Consider the following 17,153-nt stretch of genomic DNA (forward strand, 5'->3'; position numbering starts at 1 on the left):
AACTGTTCATATAGAAGTATTACATATATGGTTTCAAGGACATCTGAGCTTTTGTTAAAAACTGAGGACCTTTTCAATTATTTCCATTCAAGTTTTCAAACATATTCATTTTTTACAGGGTAATGAAATAGTGAACATAATACACCGAATGCCTACGAAATCAATTTCTGAGGATTGTTTGAAAGAGGTAAGTATGTTTTGTTCACATTCACTTCAAAAGGAAACGACTAAAATAGTGAGTGAATCTTCAGAAATAATTAGTTTGATATTAGAAATAAAAAACTATTGAAATACTTGGCATATTAGGAGAAAGTTACATCAAAATGTCGTCGATAAAATAAGCTTATTAATTCGAGAAAACGTAAGTAATAGAAATTGCCTTCTCAAGAATATAATTTTCAGTTTTGCAGAAATAACATATGTGTATATAAAATTCCCGCGGATTTGAAATTTTATAAAATATAATGTCTGTCTATCATTAAATTTTTCTGTAAAAAATTTGTATAGTTTAAGACTAACATCTTCAGGTGTGCACTGAGGCAACAGTACCCTAGATAATTACATAATTTTTATAAAACTACCACTATATCGGTTTTTTTTATATTTTCTCGAATGTTTGTATGTCATTTTAAACATAGATCACCATCTTTTTTAATCTTTCATTTACACCTTCAAAACTCTATTAATTTTCTTTTACATAATAATTGTATGAAACTATATTTATTATAATATGTAACAACTGTCAGATGACTGCAGTTTTGATTGAGGCAAGGAGAACTGTCTTGAATGCGGGAAAAGCTGAACAAGTGTCTATTTGTAAACAGCAAATTATTTTTCGAAAACTCACCAAAATAGTGCTAGAGTAGCAAGTAGCAATGATACGAATTCAGCAGTTATGAAGTGGAGTGTGCTGGGTTGAAAAATTTAATATTTTACTTGACTTGTGTAGTTGAGATAAAATACAGTCTTTAGAATCTCAACTATTTACGTAATCAAAAATAATTTGGTAATTATGACTTTTAAAATTCTTCAAAAAACATGGTAAGTGATTTTATATGAACATGCTTTTTTTATAAACCTTGGTTATTATATTGTTGTGAATTTATTGACTTTATTGTTGTTAAAATAGTTGACGACTTTCAAATAAGAATTGAATTTATTATCCTACTCCAATAACTTCTGACGCTGTTTTTTAAAATTTTGCCACTTGCTACCAAAGCGTCATAATAATTTTTTCCCTATCAACTTTTTGATACACTGAGATGGTTCTGATTATGTATCTCTACACTCCATAGATTGAGGTGTGTAGTGATCAATGCAATCTAAAGTAACGTATCGACAAAAAAATCTTTTCTTTTTTGGTCCAAACAGCGCGCTGAATCATCAAAGGTGATAAGTCTAGCACTTGTTTCCTCAAATTTTTATTTTCATTGAGATAATTGACATTTTTCTGATACCAAGAAAATATACTATTATTTCGCAAAATAAGATGATAACGCTCTTTCCTTTCAGTTACATACATTTATGGTTCAGGTACACGTACGCCCAATAGAAATTTCCGCATCTGGATACTTCATACTGGATAAACGACAAATATTAAACGTAAGTATACTTTGACACTCGTTGCAAATGTCAGGAACAGAAGTTAAATTCGTACTATATCGAAAGTCATCTTTGGTCGAATATTATCCTTCAAAGAGGAAAAGAAAACAAATTTCACAAGTAATGTTTATTTATACTTAACATTAGAATCACTATTCACGAGATAACTTTTCAAAGTTTTTCCTAACTTGATAATAAAAATGATTGTTGTGGGGTTGTGGCAATAAAATATCAAAATATTCTCTTTTTAAGATATATTCCGAGCTTTGCGTTAGATAGCTGCTAGCTATTTATATCAAAATACGTAATATAATATTGTGAGCTTCTAAACTCTTGTAATTCTTCATAGCTTCTTTGGTCGTACCGCAGCTCAAAAGGGTCACAACCATACTCCTGAACTTTCTTATGACAGCGCTCACGATCATTATGAGTCAATTTCTCACTATATCCCCTCTAAAAAATCATACTTCATCAAACAATAATTATGCTCCGATATGTCCTCGTGTCATCCTGCCGGGACCTCGTGGATCCGTGCATAATTCTCGACCACAATGTATATAAATGTATAATTACAGCGTTCCATTTTTAATAAACCAGTCTAAAACTTATTATTCAAAGATTTCTAATAGAAATAAAATGAAATTTCAATTTCAGTTGTTAATTTTTTATTTTAGATTCACCATAAAATAAAAATAAAACTATTTACATTTGATCACCATGGTTTTCTAATATTAAAAGCCATTTTCGTTAGTAGAAAGAAACGTTAAGTTTAAATATTTCACAAATGTTTGTTCTTTAAAATATTCTTCTTTCAAGTATTGCTAAATAAAACTATTATATAACTTATACTAGATTGATACATTTTCCATTTGTCAACTTCCTACCCTTTTGTCATCGAAGCTTTGAAGGCCAATCCGATTGTATCTCGAATATTTTGTAAGCTCTTCACACATTCAAGAATGCCAGAATATTTGATAACTGCATATAGGCAATGTTTAAATTACTGAGGAAAAGATAATAACCAAAATAATTGTATAGCCTAAATAATCTTGTGATTTTTTTGAATTCAACCAATAATAGTCTCAAATTATAAACAACTAAATATTTCTCTCGTTTAACCAGAAGGCAAATTTGAAGGTTCATACAATCAAGAACACTACAAAATTGAATCGGCAAAAAAATTTACTTTATAAAAAATATAAGAATCCGAATAACTGCATATAGGCAATGGTTAAATTACTGAGGAAAAGATAATAACCAAAATAATTGTATAGCCTAAAAATCTTGTGATTTTTTTGAATTCAACCAATAATAGTCTCAAATTATAAACAACTAAATATTTCTCTCATTTAACCAGAAGGCAAATTTAAAGGTTGTGATTTATACAATCATGAACACTACAAAATGGAATCGTCAAAAAAAATTACTTTATAAAAAATATAAGAATCCGAATGTCCATCATTTCGAAGAGAAGTATATTCCCACATAATGACAAAAAAAATCCGCTTTTGTGAAATATTTCGAACTTCATCTTTTGCTTCCTAAAAAATGTAACTAACTGTTAGTTATATAAGTAAAATCTCAAACGGTTGAAGTGCGTCTACAATTAACGATAGATAACAATCTTTTGCACAGCTTTCGTTTCTTTGGTTTTGGTTTGTACCATTTTACGCTGTAATATATAACGATACAAGATAAAAATACGAGAAGGGTGAGGGTAAGATCGAAACTTTCATTTTTATTCGATACATTCGACGGTTTGTTGCGCCAACTCCATTCTAAAAATTCTCCTTTGCTATCCAAACCGGAAGCATCTGAAAAATAATTTAATCTGATTTTAATTGTTGGAATGTTTCCTGGAATATTCGATTGAAAAAAGATATAATATCAATTATCCGCCTTTAAGCACATATTTCATTTTAAAAAATCTATGTCTTAATTTAATATATTGAATTATGCTGTTGAGGTCATTTTGAGTAAACTGAAATTAAATATAGATGAGAAGTATGTACAAACATTTACTTTTAAGACTTTGTGATGTTTGATAAACGAGAGAGTCGTTAAAAGCAGTAAGGAAATATGTCATAATAAATCAATAAACATGCATTTCGACACACAACCTACCAAACTATACAGTTTTATATAGTTTTCTTACCTTTAATATTGTTATCTATTGGTAGAACAACGTTAACGTCTTCTATTAATGATAGCAATTTTTGAGATTGATAAAGATTGCCGGGTGCCGATACATTCAATGGTACTGGTTGAGTATATATCAAATGTGGACATGGTGGTATTGGTCGAGCTTGAGCCTCTCCCAGAACTTTTTCTAAAACGTTTGAGTATCTAAAACACGAAATTCAATAAAATTCATATCTGCCAATATTCTGTAGAGTATGTGAAATTAGTAAATGTATACCTCTAAATGATGCTAATTTGATCAGAACAAATAACATAGTGGTGAACCAACTAAATATAGGTAATCTGTGATTTACACTTGAAAGTTGAAAGGCTTTTATTTTTATGTATCATTTCAAATAGCATGATGGTTTGAAAACATCTTTTTTATAAGAAAAGCCAGAGCAAGAGGGCAAAACCTACTACACTCAAGTTGTTCCGAGTGGTGCCTGCCATTTGGAGATGTGGATATTGATCTGAAACATCTCTAGACTGTAGTATACGGTGAAGACTTGTCTTGGTAGCTGATTCCACAGGCTTGCACTTCTCCAAAGAAAAGGGTCCCAATTAATTGGGCGTCTGCAGGCATTAAGATCGTATACCATAAATCTTAATGAGTACAATAAACCTTAAATTTAAGTAGCTAAATTTATAATTCTTCATAGTCACATTAATATAAGACGGATATATGGTAATCCTAGAGGATACGTTAATGGAGGGTAAAAAGGAACACTTTTGTATTCTTCAACTAAATGACAGATCACAATGGGTCGCACCAGGGGTGAGTTAATTTACACAGAAGACATTGTATCTCTGTCTGGATTACATTTGTGCAATGCTTTTAAATTTAAATGGGAAATTACTATGTCAAAATAATTGATCATAAAACAAAAACATACTTTTTCCACAATAAAATAAAATTCGTAATAGTCGGATCTTTTTAGGTGTTACGTTTTCCCCTCTCTTGTGAAATAATTACTAGGGGCGAGTGAAAATACTTGTGAATTTTGACAAACATAATACCATTGGATAAGTAAATTAATGCTCGATATTAAATTGTATCATCGTTATATTATAGTTTTTTTTATGATCGCAGACTTTTGTAATCTTTTTAGACACTTAACCTAGAAATTTACCTGTACAATCGGTTTCCTTCCATTCGATGAGGAACTCCAATATCAGCTAAATCCTCCCAATCTAACAATTGGTTATCTTTGAACACAGAAGGCATATGTGAGGTTGCCGTATATTCTAACATTGCATCTAACATCCAATAACAGGCCGTATCCAAATGACTTGAATCTATACAATTTGAATCGCCATAAACGACTATTCTACCGCTCTTTTTATCTGTCGATTTAGTCTGAATTAAACCTAGAATCTGTACCGTGTTTTTGGTTGTGTCAGACTCGCCTAATATCTATAAAATCAGAATAAAAAAATATACGAAAAGGTGCGATTACTATTGATATTTTTTAATTAAAATATTCGTGTAGAAAAACTAACATCAAATAAGGTAAGAAATATCAAATTTCCTTTTAATTAATTTCAAAAGCATGTTACTGAAACTGTATATCTTACCTCACTTCCCTGGTCGGACAATTCTCTGGCTATTACCACCCCTTCCTTAGGAAACGTTCTAATGCAAGTACCAGAAGCGTAATATACATCATGGTCGTTTAACGAAAATTTTCCTTCGAAAACTCTATCTCCTAATTGGATATCCCACAATGACAATAATTCGTTAAGAGCAGGCACATTGGAACCACCTATAAATAAAATGAATAACTAGTAATTTAGGGGAAATGGGATAACTTAATTATGAAACTGTGTCGTAAGAAAAACAGAGTATCATGTAAGTAGCAGTCTTAATTATTTGATAATGTATTTTAGAGAATTGTAGCAAAGCACAATCTACAATAATAATAATTAATTATATTTTACCCTGAAATTGATATGTAAATTGTAAATAACAGTTAATACATATGAGTTGATGAATATTAATATTAATTTCACACACCCTACGATTTTAGTCTAATGAATACCCTAAACTGATGAGGAGAATTATCATTCGTATCTCCCATTATGTGCCTTACCCGTGTCCGGCATCCACCACTGTCTAGTATTTTCATCATAAAATTTTACTTTCTTCATTACAGTGACATTATACCAATCTGCAAAAACTATAACCGAAAGACCTGTATCTACGTCTCGTTTTAATTTCATTATCTCTTCAGGAAAAAATTCTTCTTCGGGATCGACGATTAAGAGAGTACCATAATGAGATGCGTCGAAACAAGTAAAAGGGGCGCCTAAAAATGTTAATTTCTATTTATCGTTAACTTGTACGAGTTATTTGTCATTTGTCAAAAACATTGTTTCCTAGATAGCATCTCTTCTAGACATTACTCAACTACAAGAACAGTTGAAAAAATTTAAAATCACTTTTTGAGCATATGTTGATAGATGTTGGCGTTCCAACTGTCTTGTCTTTCTATATGCTAGGCTCTAGTAGGACATTTACCGAATCTGCAATCTACTTGTTGATGGTTGATCTTGAAGTCACGGTTGCCACATACTTTATTGTTCACAAAACTCTTATTTAAGAATAATTTGACTTTGAACAGCTCACAACTAACTGCTGTCTAGGCACCAGAAACTCTCCTAAAAGTACCTACCTGATAATTATAGAAAAAATAATTCAAATTGCGTATAATACCCTATTTACATTCATGATTTTCTCAATATTATTTAATTCTGTAACCGGTTTTATTTAGGAATTACAATGCATCAATTTTTGGTGTAATTTTTTTTGTTTACCTATACTTTTAAACGATTCTATGATACTGAAGTTATTTTGTATGAGGATCAGGATAAGTTGTAAAGATAAGATTTTCGCTAAGTTATGATCAGCATTATAGCATCAAGGGAACCCCGTCAGCAGTGTGAGAAACGTTCTTGAATTTATTAATTCCACTATGACTCTAAAAATAATCATTTAAATTATACGAATACGGTGTAAAATGTTTATAACAATGAGAATCGAACGCTTAAGGTAACAAACTGATAGATTCATACTATGGCGGTCAAAATAATTTTACAGTTACCCCATTCTTTAAAAAATAGATTGAGTATAATAATGTACACTTAAAAGGTAGGTATAAATATTATTTTGACAAAAGCTCCTAGACGCCTATTGATTATATCCCTACACATTCATTATATATATTGGAGGAAAGCGCATAAAGATTTGCTCGGTAGCTTGTTACTTTATCGCGAACAAACAGACGCAGTGGACTTTCTATAACGGAAGACTAGTTATATATAAAGTTTAATCTCAACCCAATATATTCCCCTAGAATATTAATAATCATAAATCACTATAGAGTAGTATCGTTTACATTGTTTATACTACACTATATTGAAGAAAATTTCAAACCTACCTAAAACCTCTACATAATACCCAGTATTTCTTAAATTTTGATACATATCCTTGAAATTCGTATGAATATGATCGCCATTCCAATCTAATGGATCGTTTTTTACTTTGAGGTTATCTCTAGGAAAATAACCTGGAGGATACCTTAAATTATGATACTGATCCCAAAGTACTCTTTTATGGCGAGGCGGTACAGGAATAATTTTCGCTCTAGAACAATAAAAAACATGATAGGAGATATGATGTGTTATCATTTAATGATTAATACCTAATAGGTAATTTAACTATACTTTGTCTAGTTTCTGATTCGCCGTTTCCTGGCGGTGATTCGACTGTAACAATCACATGACCTTGTGCAAATCCCTCATATGCAGATCCTTCTTTAGAAACAGACAAATGTACAGCCATCCATCCGGACCAAGGCCACAGTATTTCCGAGTAAGTAATCGCTACTTCCAGCAAATGACCTTGCTGAGGAGTATAAGGATGCCATTGTGGTTTATTTACAATGCGACCGGAAACTCCTAAGCCGTTTAAGATAGTAACGTTTACTATAACTGGTATTGAAGTGTGATAAAGAGGTTGAGTGCAATAAGGCCACATATAAGGGCATTCGCTGAGATCGATATAGCTGGGACTGAGACTGGCCTAGAAATGTTGAAATCATTAATTTTTGTGACATTCTAAGAAACGTTGAAATTAATAATTTGGTTTCATGCCATTATGACAATGGAAACATATCACAGGAACGAATAAGAATGTATCATCTTACACTTTACTGACAAAAATAATTTAGAATGAATATTTCAGAATTTTAGTACAGTTTTTTGTACTTAAAATGTTCATTGAATATCTTTCATTCTACTTTTCTTTTACTATAGCTACCGATTTGAAATAATGAAGTCACAAAAAGTCAGAAATTTTATCAAAAAGCAATACAATTTCTTCATTAAAAAAGAAATCATAGGTAACCCACAAACTATAACCTGGGATAGCACCTAGGAAAATACAAGTTAAGAGATTAACAGCAACACAAAGAAATTTGTATGGGTCTAATGATAATTGTTATCATTGTACCATTTGAGTGAAGCTACTTAGTCGTTGGCTTCTATTTAAATTATGAAATCAAATAATGAATACTTGAAAGTTCTCTTTAGATTCATACAATTAAGCAAATCCTGATATTTCGATCCGTTTCCCTCACAACTCTGAATACTTCAATCTTAATGAATATTTGTTTGTGTTTTTATATCAAAGCCATTTGTTTTCAGATTTTGACCCAAGTATCAACATATCTTATAGTGGTTTGCCAACTAGTACAGAACTACTACATATCTGTATCTGAAAGTACCAACACAACCTTAATACAGAGTTAGTTGTTGCAATTCAAAACATCAATACGAGAGAAAAATGGAAAACTCAACTAGATATATGAAAATAATTATGGTCAATCAATATTGATTTTGTTATTTAGGAAGAAAAATATAGTGTAGTTATTAGAATATATTCGTTTAATTTAAAGAACTACACCTCAAAATATTAAAATTTAAGCAACAGCACTAGCGGTTACATATCTAACACCTGAGGAAAATAAACTACTACTACCACTGGCACTTCGACCTTCAAAGAGCCTTGGCCTCGACCACCACATTCCTTGAATCATCACGGTCCAACCCCCTCACACCTAGCCCGCGAAGATCCTCTTTGACATCATCCGGCCTTCGTTTACGCGGTTGCCCAGCAGTCGATCGTCGGGCTTCTACCGGTATGCTTTGCGCTCCACCCGCTCCTCAAACACACATTCTAAGTGGCCTAGCCATCTGAGTCTGGCCTTCTTGACTTCTGTCACCAGGCTGGTGAGCCGGTAGGGCTTGATGATTATACGGTTGCGCCACACGCTCTGCTCGCGCACTGGTCCATTTTCGTTCTCCAATTTAGAAAACGTGACTTTAGTAGTCGTTGTGGACTCTAGTATACTCTACTCCCCGCTGTCTCTTTTTATTATTACTCACATGTACATGACACTCTGAAGTACATACATACAAGTATTTTGTATAGAACTTGTGAAGTAATTTGACTATGAGAAGTCCGAAGTAACAATTCATTTTAAAAAAGAGGTCTCTTACTAAAATCGTTTGGGAATCCCTATTTTAAATGATTAAAATGCTTTTAAAACAAGTTTTAAGAGCAAAAACATGCCTCTATTTTCCAAATCCATTAGTCTATTGCAAGGGTGAGCAAAAACCGACCCGTGGGCCGGATATGGCCCTTTTGATTACTATATTCGGTCCGTTGAGAATGTTTTTTAAATCTCGAATGTTTGTTTTTTGCAAATATAATAAATTGAAAAAGTGGTTTTTATTTAAGTATTTCTAGTCTATTGACTAATTAAAAAATTATGTACATATTATACAGGGCACAAATTGTTCGCATGTAAGTGAGCAAGGCAATTTATTATTTCTATTATCTATTATTAACTGTCAAATTTCTTTGTCCTAATGCTTTAAAACAACACTTCTAGTAATTTTGTCAAAAAAATTTTTTGGGTAGAGAAAAACACCCAAAACAATCTCTTAGATCTAGATTCATAATAAATTTTAAATTACTGTCTTAAATTTGGTTCTTTTTACCAAATTTATTGTATGAGCACAGTATATTTATATATAAAAAAAACAAATAGTAAGTTGATATTTACAACATGTCAATGCATTAAAAAAAAACTTATTATGTTCACTTATACATTATTCATCTCTAGTCTGTTATATATAAATAATTATTATGTCATGTTTAGAGAACGGACATTTAATCATATCCAAATTCAACAATAAAGTAATACAAATTTACTAAACTAAACTGATCAGTAAATCATCACATGTGAACCAAAAGTTCCAAGTACTTTGTCAGTATTTTATGTTGGATAGTGTAAATCTTCTTTCTATGTTCCTTCTACTTCCTAAACTTCCTTCCTAAAAAATCCATGTCTTCAGACTCTATACTCTTATAACTGAGATACTCATTTATAAGAGTTACGTCTTTGCTCAGTGAGTAAAGGGAATCCATAATATGAATTAATATTCTCAATAACCACATAAAATTCACAAGTATCATTCATTATCCAACTGTCTGTTACTCGCAGCGAAAGAAACAACATAACTGAAATAATATTATTTATAAGATTATCAACATCAATAACTGTTTGCAATAATTTTAATATTGTATACTTACTTACTTATTTTGATAACAAGATCTGACAACATAATGTCCTCAACCTCACTTTCAATCTGAGTTCACAAAACTCACTAAAGCACACGGTCTCAAGCTGGTAAAAACTCATTTAGGTTTCACTTATGAGACTGAATGCATTGAACTGAATTATGAAGTCACAAGTGAGAATAATCAGAGTTTTGATATAAATGATAAGCAGTTATTGTTTCACAAATAACAAGTTCTTATTTAAAATTATGCTGTTTATCTGCAAAAGTAATCAAAATGAAATTAATATACTCACTTGAGGGGTGTAACTGTTCAATATATGATAAGCTTTCATTAAATTCAGCTTCCCATGACCCTGTTCAAACATATTAACACCAGGTAATCTTCTGGCAGAAGCCATAAGAGCTTGTTTGACACTTGCTGGATTGATAACATCACCACGATGTAAAACGGCACTAGTCAACAGAACAACAGCTCCAGCTACTACTGGTGAAGCTACACTAGTTCCAGATAATGATCGACAGCCACCTTTGATGTGAGAGCCTTTAACAGCTGAACCATAAGTTACTATATCTGGTTTAACTCGACCGTAACCTATTACAAAAACCATAAAAAATATAAAGAAAGATAAATTCTAGCATTTTGACTGCTTCCATTCTGGTGTAAATGTCAGTTCTATTCACTTAAATTAACAATTAGGGAGAAAAGAAAATCCACAATTGCCTTTTTAAATTCTTATTGATCATTAATGCCAGGAACCAGAACACTCTGGAAACAGATCAAAGCTAATCAACTTAAATATTGAAAATATTCAGACAAGTCATTACTCATTCAATTATGAATTACATAAAGAGGCACTTTAATCATAAAACTGAGTAGTTCATAGAATAGTTAGAAGGAAAAAATATGTGACTTATTATTTTTGAAGGCAAAAATTGGTGAAATCTGAACTAAAAACATTGGCATTGAGGATTAGGGTAACTAAATTTAAATTATTGTTAACATACCTTGTGGTAATTCCCATGTTGTCATACCTCTTGAAGAAAATTTGGCAATTTGGTCCTCAAAATTGATACCTCCAACCCCTATAACATCCATTTGATCTGCTGGGTTGTTCAAAGTACCATAAAGAGGTCCATCATTACCAATAGCAGATACCATTATCACTCTATTTGCTGTTAATTCCCAAACTTTGTCAACAAAGGGATGATCCTAGAATAGTGTAAATTCAAATGAATTTCAATCAGAAATCATGGAAGTGTCTTTAAACTTTTATTTAGTTCCATTTCTACAGATTTTATGAATTTCAGAGGTTAAGATACAACATTTAAAAAAAATTGAACATTTCACAATAAAATTTTTATATCAAAAAAAGAATCTCAAAAGTTTTAAGTAAAATCTAATATATTTTATAGGCATTTGCACACATCTAAATAAGCAAATAGAGTCAAGATTGAATAATTAAAATTTAACATGGTTGTATTGGGTAACAATTGGCAAAAAAGTCTAATATGGAATTTACCTTAAAGTCTGGACCACCAATACTTAAATTTAAAACATTAATCTTCTTTAAAATGGCATAATTGAAAGCATCTAAAAACCAAGAGGTGTAAGATACTTGATTGTTGGTGAAAACTCTAAAAATGTGCAGTTCGGCATCAGGTGCAAATCCCAAACATTCTTTACTCGAAGCAATTACTCCAGCAACAAAAGTTCCGTGGCCAAGACCATCATCATAAGTCTTTTCATTGGTCCAATTAGTGCGTTCTTTTATTTTTCTAAAGTGAGGATGATTTCTTGATAAACCAGTGTCAAATATAGCAACTTTTACTCCTTTGCCAGTAATGCCCATATTCCAAAGGGAATCTGCTTGCAACACTGAAGTTATCTGCCTGGGGATAGCCCTTAATAACCTCCTGTTTGTATGTCTAAACTGAGGTTTGGTATTCAAATTTGTTCTACCAATTCTTGTAAACGGACTTATTTTTAGAGTTCTAGAGACCATGCGTTGAGCAGTGACTCTCTTAACTGCTGGATGATCATTCAAAGCATTCAAGCCTTCTAGTTTATCATTATCTTCTATTATCACTACATCGAAATCACTGGGGTATTCACTAGCTGGATTTTCTCTGCTAAGGATCTTCCACTTTTGTATTCCCGATGAATTTAATGCTGTATTGATGTAATTTTCTCTTGTGTTACTTTTGTAATAAGCATTGAACATCACTATGTACTCATTTTCAACTATTTTTGATGAGTAATTGACTGCCACCTGAAAATAAAAACAGATACAAATTTCATATAATCCTATTAACAAACAAGCTGTAATAAAGAAGATGAAACTAATTGCTCCCATTCTGAAAGCATCTCAATAAAGCATAGATAAAACCTAACTTCTATAAAACACCCTTGGTTGAATGAAGCCTGTATTGATGCATAGAACAAGTCTTAATAATGGAGGGAAGATTTTTCTTATGTTATTGTTTTAGATATACAACTTTTGAAAATGATCCATCTTGATTGAAAAGCTTTCTCAGTGCGAAAGACTATAGCACATTAACATTAGCAATTAGTAAATATTAACATAAATTTTTCATATTAATAACAGGATTTGAACCAATGCCTTCAGACATGAAAGCAAAAAAGTTGCATGTAAATAAATCATGTCGAAAATAGGATTTGAAACAGCGCCAAAAGAGAAAAAAATTTAGGAAAAGGAAAAAAACCTTTGCATAAAACAAAAAAAGTTTTGGAAGGGAAAAATCACATTGTGGATACTTTGATTGATTTTTTCCTAATAATTCCTAAAATTTCTTCCTTTTCAGACAGTTGGACAAATGGGCTAAAAATAGTTCCAAACCTGATAATGAAAAACATATAAATATTATTGAATATTCTTTACAAGGATTGAAAGGTACAATCATAGTATAGAAAATTTCAGGTTGACATATTGGTCCAATAGGAGATTGATCAAATGACACTATTATAAAACTGCATTTTCAAAACATAAATGATCCAACACTGGTGTACATAACGAGTAATTGTGTCAATTAAATAATCTTTTTATTACTATGGTTAATCTTTAACCTTACACAATGAATAGTCAAAGGTGTTTTTGTTTTTATAGCAACAACTATAAAGTGTAGTTTTGTCAGTGATATTTCTATAAGTTTGTAATGGATATAAACACAGAAAATATACCACTTGTTCTTCATGATCAAAACTCATTCAAATCAGAAAGAGTAGTTACACAACCAAAGTGGATTAGTACAGATACATTGTTATTTATGGAAAAGCACAATTCTGATTCTATTGGCAGTGAAAAATTTATAGTCAGAGCTCAACTAAATGATGTGAAAGGAAGTAACAAGTGCCATAAGATTTTTACAGAGCGAAATGACACATTGGGCACTGTTTTATCCAATTTTGCAGAGTGCTTTTGTGTGTTTTTTGATTAGTATCTTTTTCATTTCAATCACTTTTGTTCAGTATGTACTAAATTACAAATAGAATTTGTTTATAAAATAGTTTAAACTATATAAGCATTCAATATATTAAATGCTTGTTAAAATAACATATTTAAACTTATAACTGAAGTATGGTTCTAAATAAGTTATAAAAATGTATGAATAATAGTTCACAAATAAATGAAATTATAAATAGTGTAATGTGTAATTATTTTTGTCTTATGTAAATAAAAGATAAGAGGGAAAATATTTATTTTATGAGTAACTATCACATATATTGTTGTATTGATAATACCTACAGACATTATTTAATTTAAAAATTGGTAAAACCTTGTGGATGAGGATTATTGCTGATAAATTTTTCAGCTTTATTGATTACCTTGAAACTAAGAAAATATGAGCATTACACAAATAGTGACGCTAATTGTAGATATTACTAGAAACAATTTATGAGATCACTAGTTTTTTATATGAAATATAAGCTCTATACCCAATTCAAAACACATGTATAAGTATGGACCAACAGTTCTAGAATTAAATATACTTACTCTTTCTGTTGTTAAATTGCAGCATAAAGGTGACTCTATAAAATCTTCTGTTGCCGTCTCATTATAATTTCTATTTAGATATTCTGATGAAATTGTATGATTCGAAAATAAATATATGAGAATTATATGAAGGGTGAACGTTATTATCTTCATTTTAAAGTTTTCCACTTTCTTTTTCTTCGATTCATTTTAAACCATTTGAAAAAGAACACTCCGGACTTAATATCAATTAAAACGCTTCTTTAACATCATTAACTAATTTAATATTCATTCTTTGTCAATTAACCCAGAATTTCTGTAGAATGTTGATATTTTTTAATAGGTGATTGACATTTGCCAGTGTACCGACCTGAAGATAGGTTCCAATCTAGTTAACTGGAATTCCGACAAAGCCCGATACATCAGTGGAGTAACAGAAATTATTCAAGAGACGGTTTCCATTCAAGTTTTAATTTACCTAAATGATTTTCAACTTAAATTCATGAAGTGAATTCAATAAAAAGACCAGTATCATGACAAATATCAAGAAAATATGAAATTTTCTGTTAATACATAACAAAATGTCAAAATTTTCATAGATGTTTGTGTAAAATAATTTTATTATTTGATGAATTTTACCGTGTATTTTATTATTTATCAATATTACTTTGGTACTCCTCTGACTTTAACAATCGGAAGGTATCGGATGATTTTCTTATCGGCCTATTAAACCATTGATAATTGTCATTCTATAAATGACATTTGACAAATTTTTGTGTTATATCTGTATGCTTTGAACATATGTAGAATAAGTTGATCAAATATTTGTATTGAGAGTTGCATAACATCTGCTGTCTGGCCAAAGTAAACTGAATAGTATTACACAAGAAGAGAAAATGTTTAAAACGGTACCTAGCAATTTCTGATAACATAATCGTGATATAAAATTGATAAAATAGGTTCAAAAATATGAAGGTGCATATTTTCAAAACTGCAATTGAAGTAGATAACAACTATATCATCCTGTAATGTAAATCGGTTTAAAAATAAAATTTACGGAAAATGCAATACAAACTATATATAATAAAAGTATAGAGGTCAATAAGATCCACTATGAATCATTTTAATAATAAAATACTACTTTCTGAGAAAGTACACGGAGAAGGAATGATAAATAAGAAAATTACAGTATCTCTGTGAAAGAACGTTTTGCTATTAAAATAAAACTATCAGATACCGGTAGTTCACTAGAATTGACCGACAATTGTTCACTAAAGATGACCTTGTAAGGAAACAACAAGATAAAATGAAGACGGTGAACATTATCTACTGTTAGTTGTTTTTGATAATTATTGTAAAAAATACTTCTTCTAATAAATATATACTTATGTAATAAAACTGAGCTCTCGTTTTAGGACTTAATCTGTAAGTATCGGCAACATCGCTGACCTCGTTGATTGTTGCCCAGAGCGCCTTAGATGTACGGCAAAATACTTCAACTTGCATATCTACTTTCTTTTATCAGATAATTGTTAACAGTGTGTACAGGTATGTGCAGTGGCACATATTGTACATAAAGTTATCAGAAACAAACATACAACACATTCCAAAATAGTGGACTTCTTCGTTGAAAGGGAAAATAATCACAAAAATAAGTATTGGGTATTTTCTTGAAAAAAATTTTTACAGAACTGTCTATAGACATAAAAAAATGATTTGTTGACAATATTTGAATTTTAAAAATATACGTTACGTTCAATGTTAGCGCACAGTTTTTTGAGGAAAAATAAATACAGATGTATTGTGAGAAATTTCAAAAATAGTAATTAAGTGACAAAATCACCTGATGTGGAGCCAAGCAATGGGCAAAAAATTGCGTGCGATTAATATTAACTGCCACTCTCCAAAACTAACTATTAACTCTTCTGTGTAGCTTACAATCCTCAAAACTAAAATTAAATTACCTAAATTAATGCTAGCAACAAAAATTACGAATAAACAAAGTTAGATTTATTACAGTCGATCGGTTCATCTGATAACTAACTGATTACATGAAACCGATCAAGCTGCAAGCTCGAGATCTTGCATGAGTTGAGTTGAGCTTCATCTGTGTATTAAGATATATTGCGTCTTAAATTGTGGCTTAACAATGATGCAGCTTAAGAATCCAATTATTAGTTATTTAATCAAATCAATACAATACTGAGATACTGTCTCAAAAAATTAAATACTTTTATACGAAGTATCAGTAGTGTTCATAAAAGAAAGTTGATGTATCTCATAGAACTATAGAATAGCACAGTTTCATTAAAGGCTGCTAAAAAAATAACTAGACAATGTACAATACAATACAAGAACATATTTTAATCAAAAGCATGCGCAGATGCAGCTAAGCTGATTGGTTCATGAAAGAATTCGTGCATGCAACTTTGTCTGTTTGGTGCAAGCCTCATTGCATACAAGCTGCAATTCTAGAGAAGAAGAAGAGAAAATCTAGTTACTTTTATTTAACCAAGCAACCAAATAACAGTCGAATTAGTTAATTGATTAAAGCACTTTGGAAAAACTAACTTTCCCTTCTTCTGTGTTAAATCTAAGCTTCTTGTTGGTTCGTCATTTATGGTGTTATCAATTTTAATTTTCTTGGACTAACACTTGCTAAGAAGAAAAAAGAGTGCACCAATCAACTAAAAGTAACTACAAATGGGAATCGATCAGCAGAGCTTC

At 30.8% G+C, this 17,153-nt stretch overlaps 1 protein-coding gene across 2 annotated transcripts; it reads right to left on the reverse strand.

Annotated features, from left to right (window-relative positions):
* Window positions 1-1,349: 1,349 nt before the first annotated feature.
* On the reverse strand, window positions 1,350-14,824 carry LOC130891819 (membrane-bound transcription factor site-1 protease). 2 transcript variants are annotated; one of them, XM_057796829.1, is made up of 11 exons: window positions 14,448-14,824; window positions 11,955-12,704; window positions 11,440-11,644; window positions 10,728-11,026; window positions 7,488-7,867; window positions 7,224-7,429; window positions 5,877-6,092; window positions 5,362-5,549; window positions 4,917-5,200; window positions 3,758-3,948; window positions 1,350-3,416 (listed from the first exon to the last, which is right to left on the reverse strand). In XM_057796829.1, the coding sequence occupies exons 1-11, from the start codon at window positions 14,598-14,600 to the stop codon at window positions 3,184-3,186; spliced, it is 3,105 nt and encodes a 1,034-aa protein (XP_057652812.1). In that variant the 5' UTR covers window positions 14,601-14,824; the 3' UTR covers window positions 1,350-3,183. The 2 variants fall into 2 exon arrangements, with proteins under 2 accessions (XP_057652812.1, XP_057652813.1); XM_057796830.1 differs by having other exon boundaries at window positions 2,245-3,433; window positions 14,448-14,793.
* Window positions 14,825-17,153: the final 2,329 nt, after the last annotated feature.

Source organism: Diorhabda carinulata, chromosome 3, assembly GCF_026250575.1.
Source record: "Diorhabda carinulata isolate Delta chromosome 3, icDioCari1.1, whole genome shotgun sequence".
Classification (NCBI taxonomy): Eukaryota; Metazoa; Arthropoda; class Insecta; order Coleoptera; family Chrysomelidae; genus Diorhabda; species Diorhabda carinulata.

Excerpts from the sequence above, each read along its gene's own strand:
- LOC130891819 (XM_057796829.1), bottom strand. The coding sequence starts at position 14,600 with ATGAAGATAATAACGTTCACCCTTCATATAATTCTCATATATTTATTT. Across the intron at positions 7,868-10,727 it reads TGAACAGTTACACCCCTCAA|GCCAGTCTCAGTCCCAGCTA; the intron begins GTGAGTATATTA and ends CAACATTTCTAG. Across the intron at positions 5,550-5,876 it reads GTGGTGGATGCCGGACACGG|GTGGTTCCAATGTGCCTGCT; the intron begins GTAAGGCACATA and ends TTTTATTTATAG.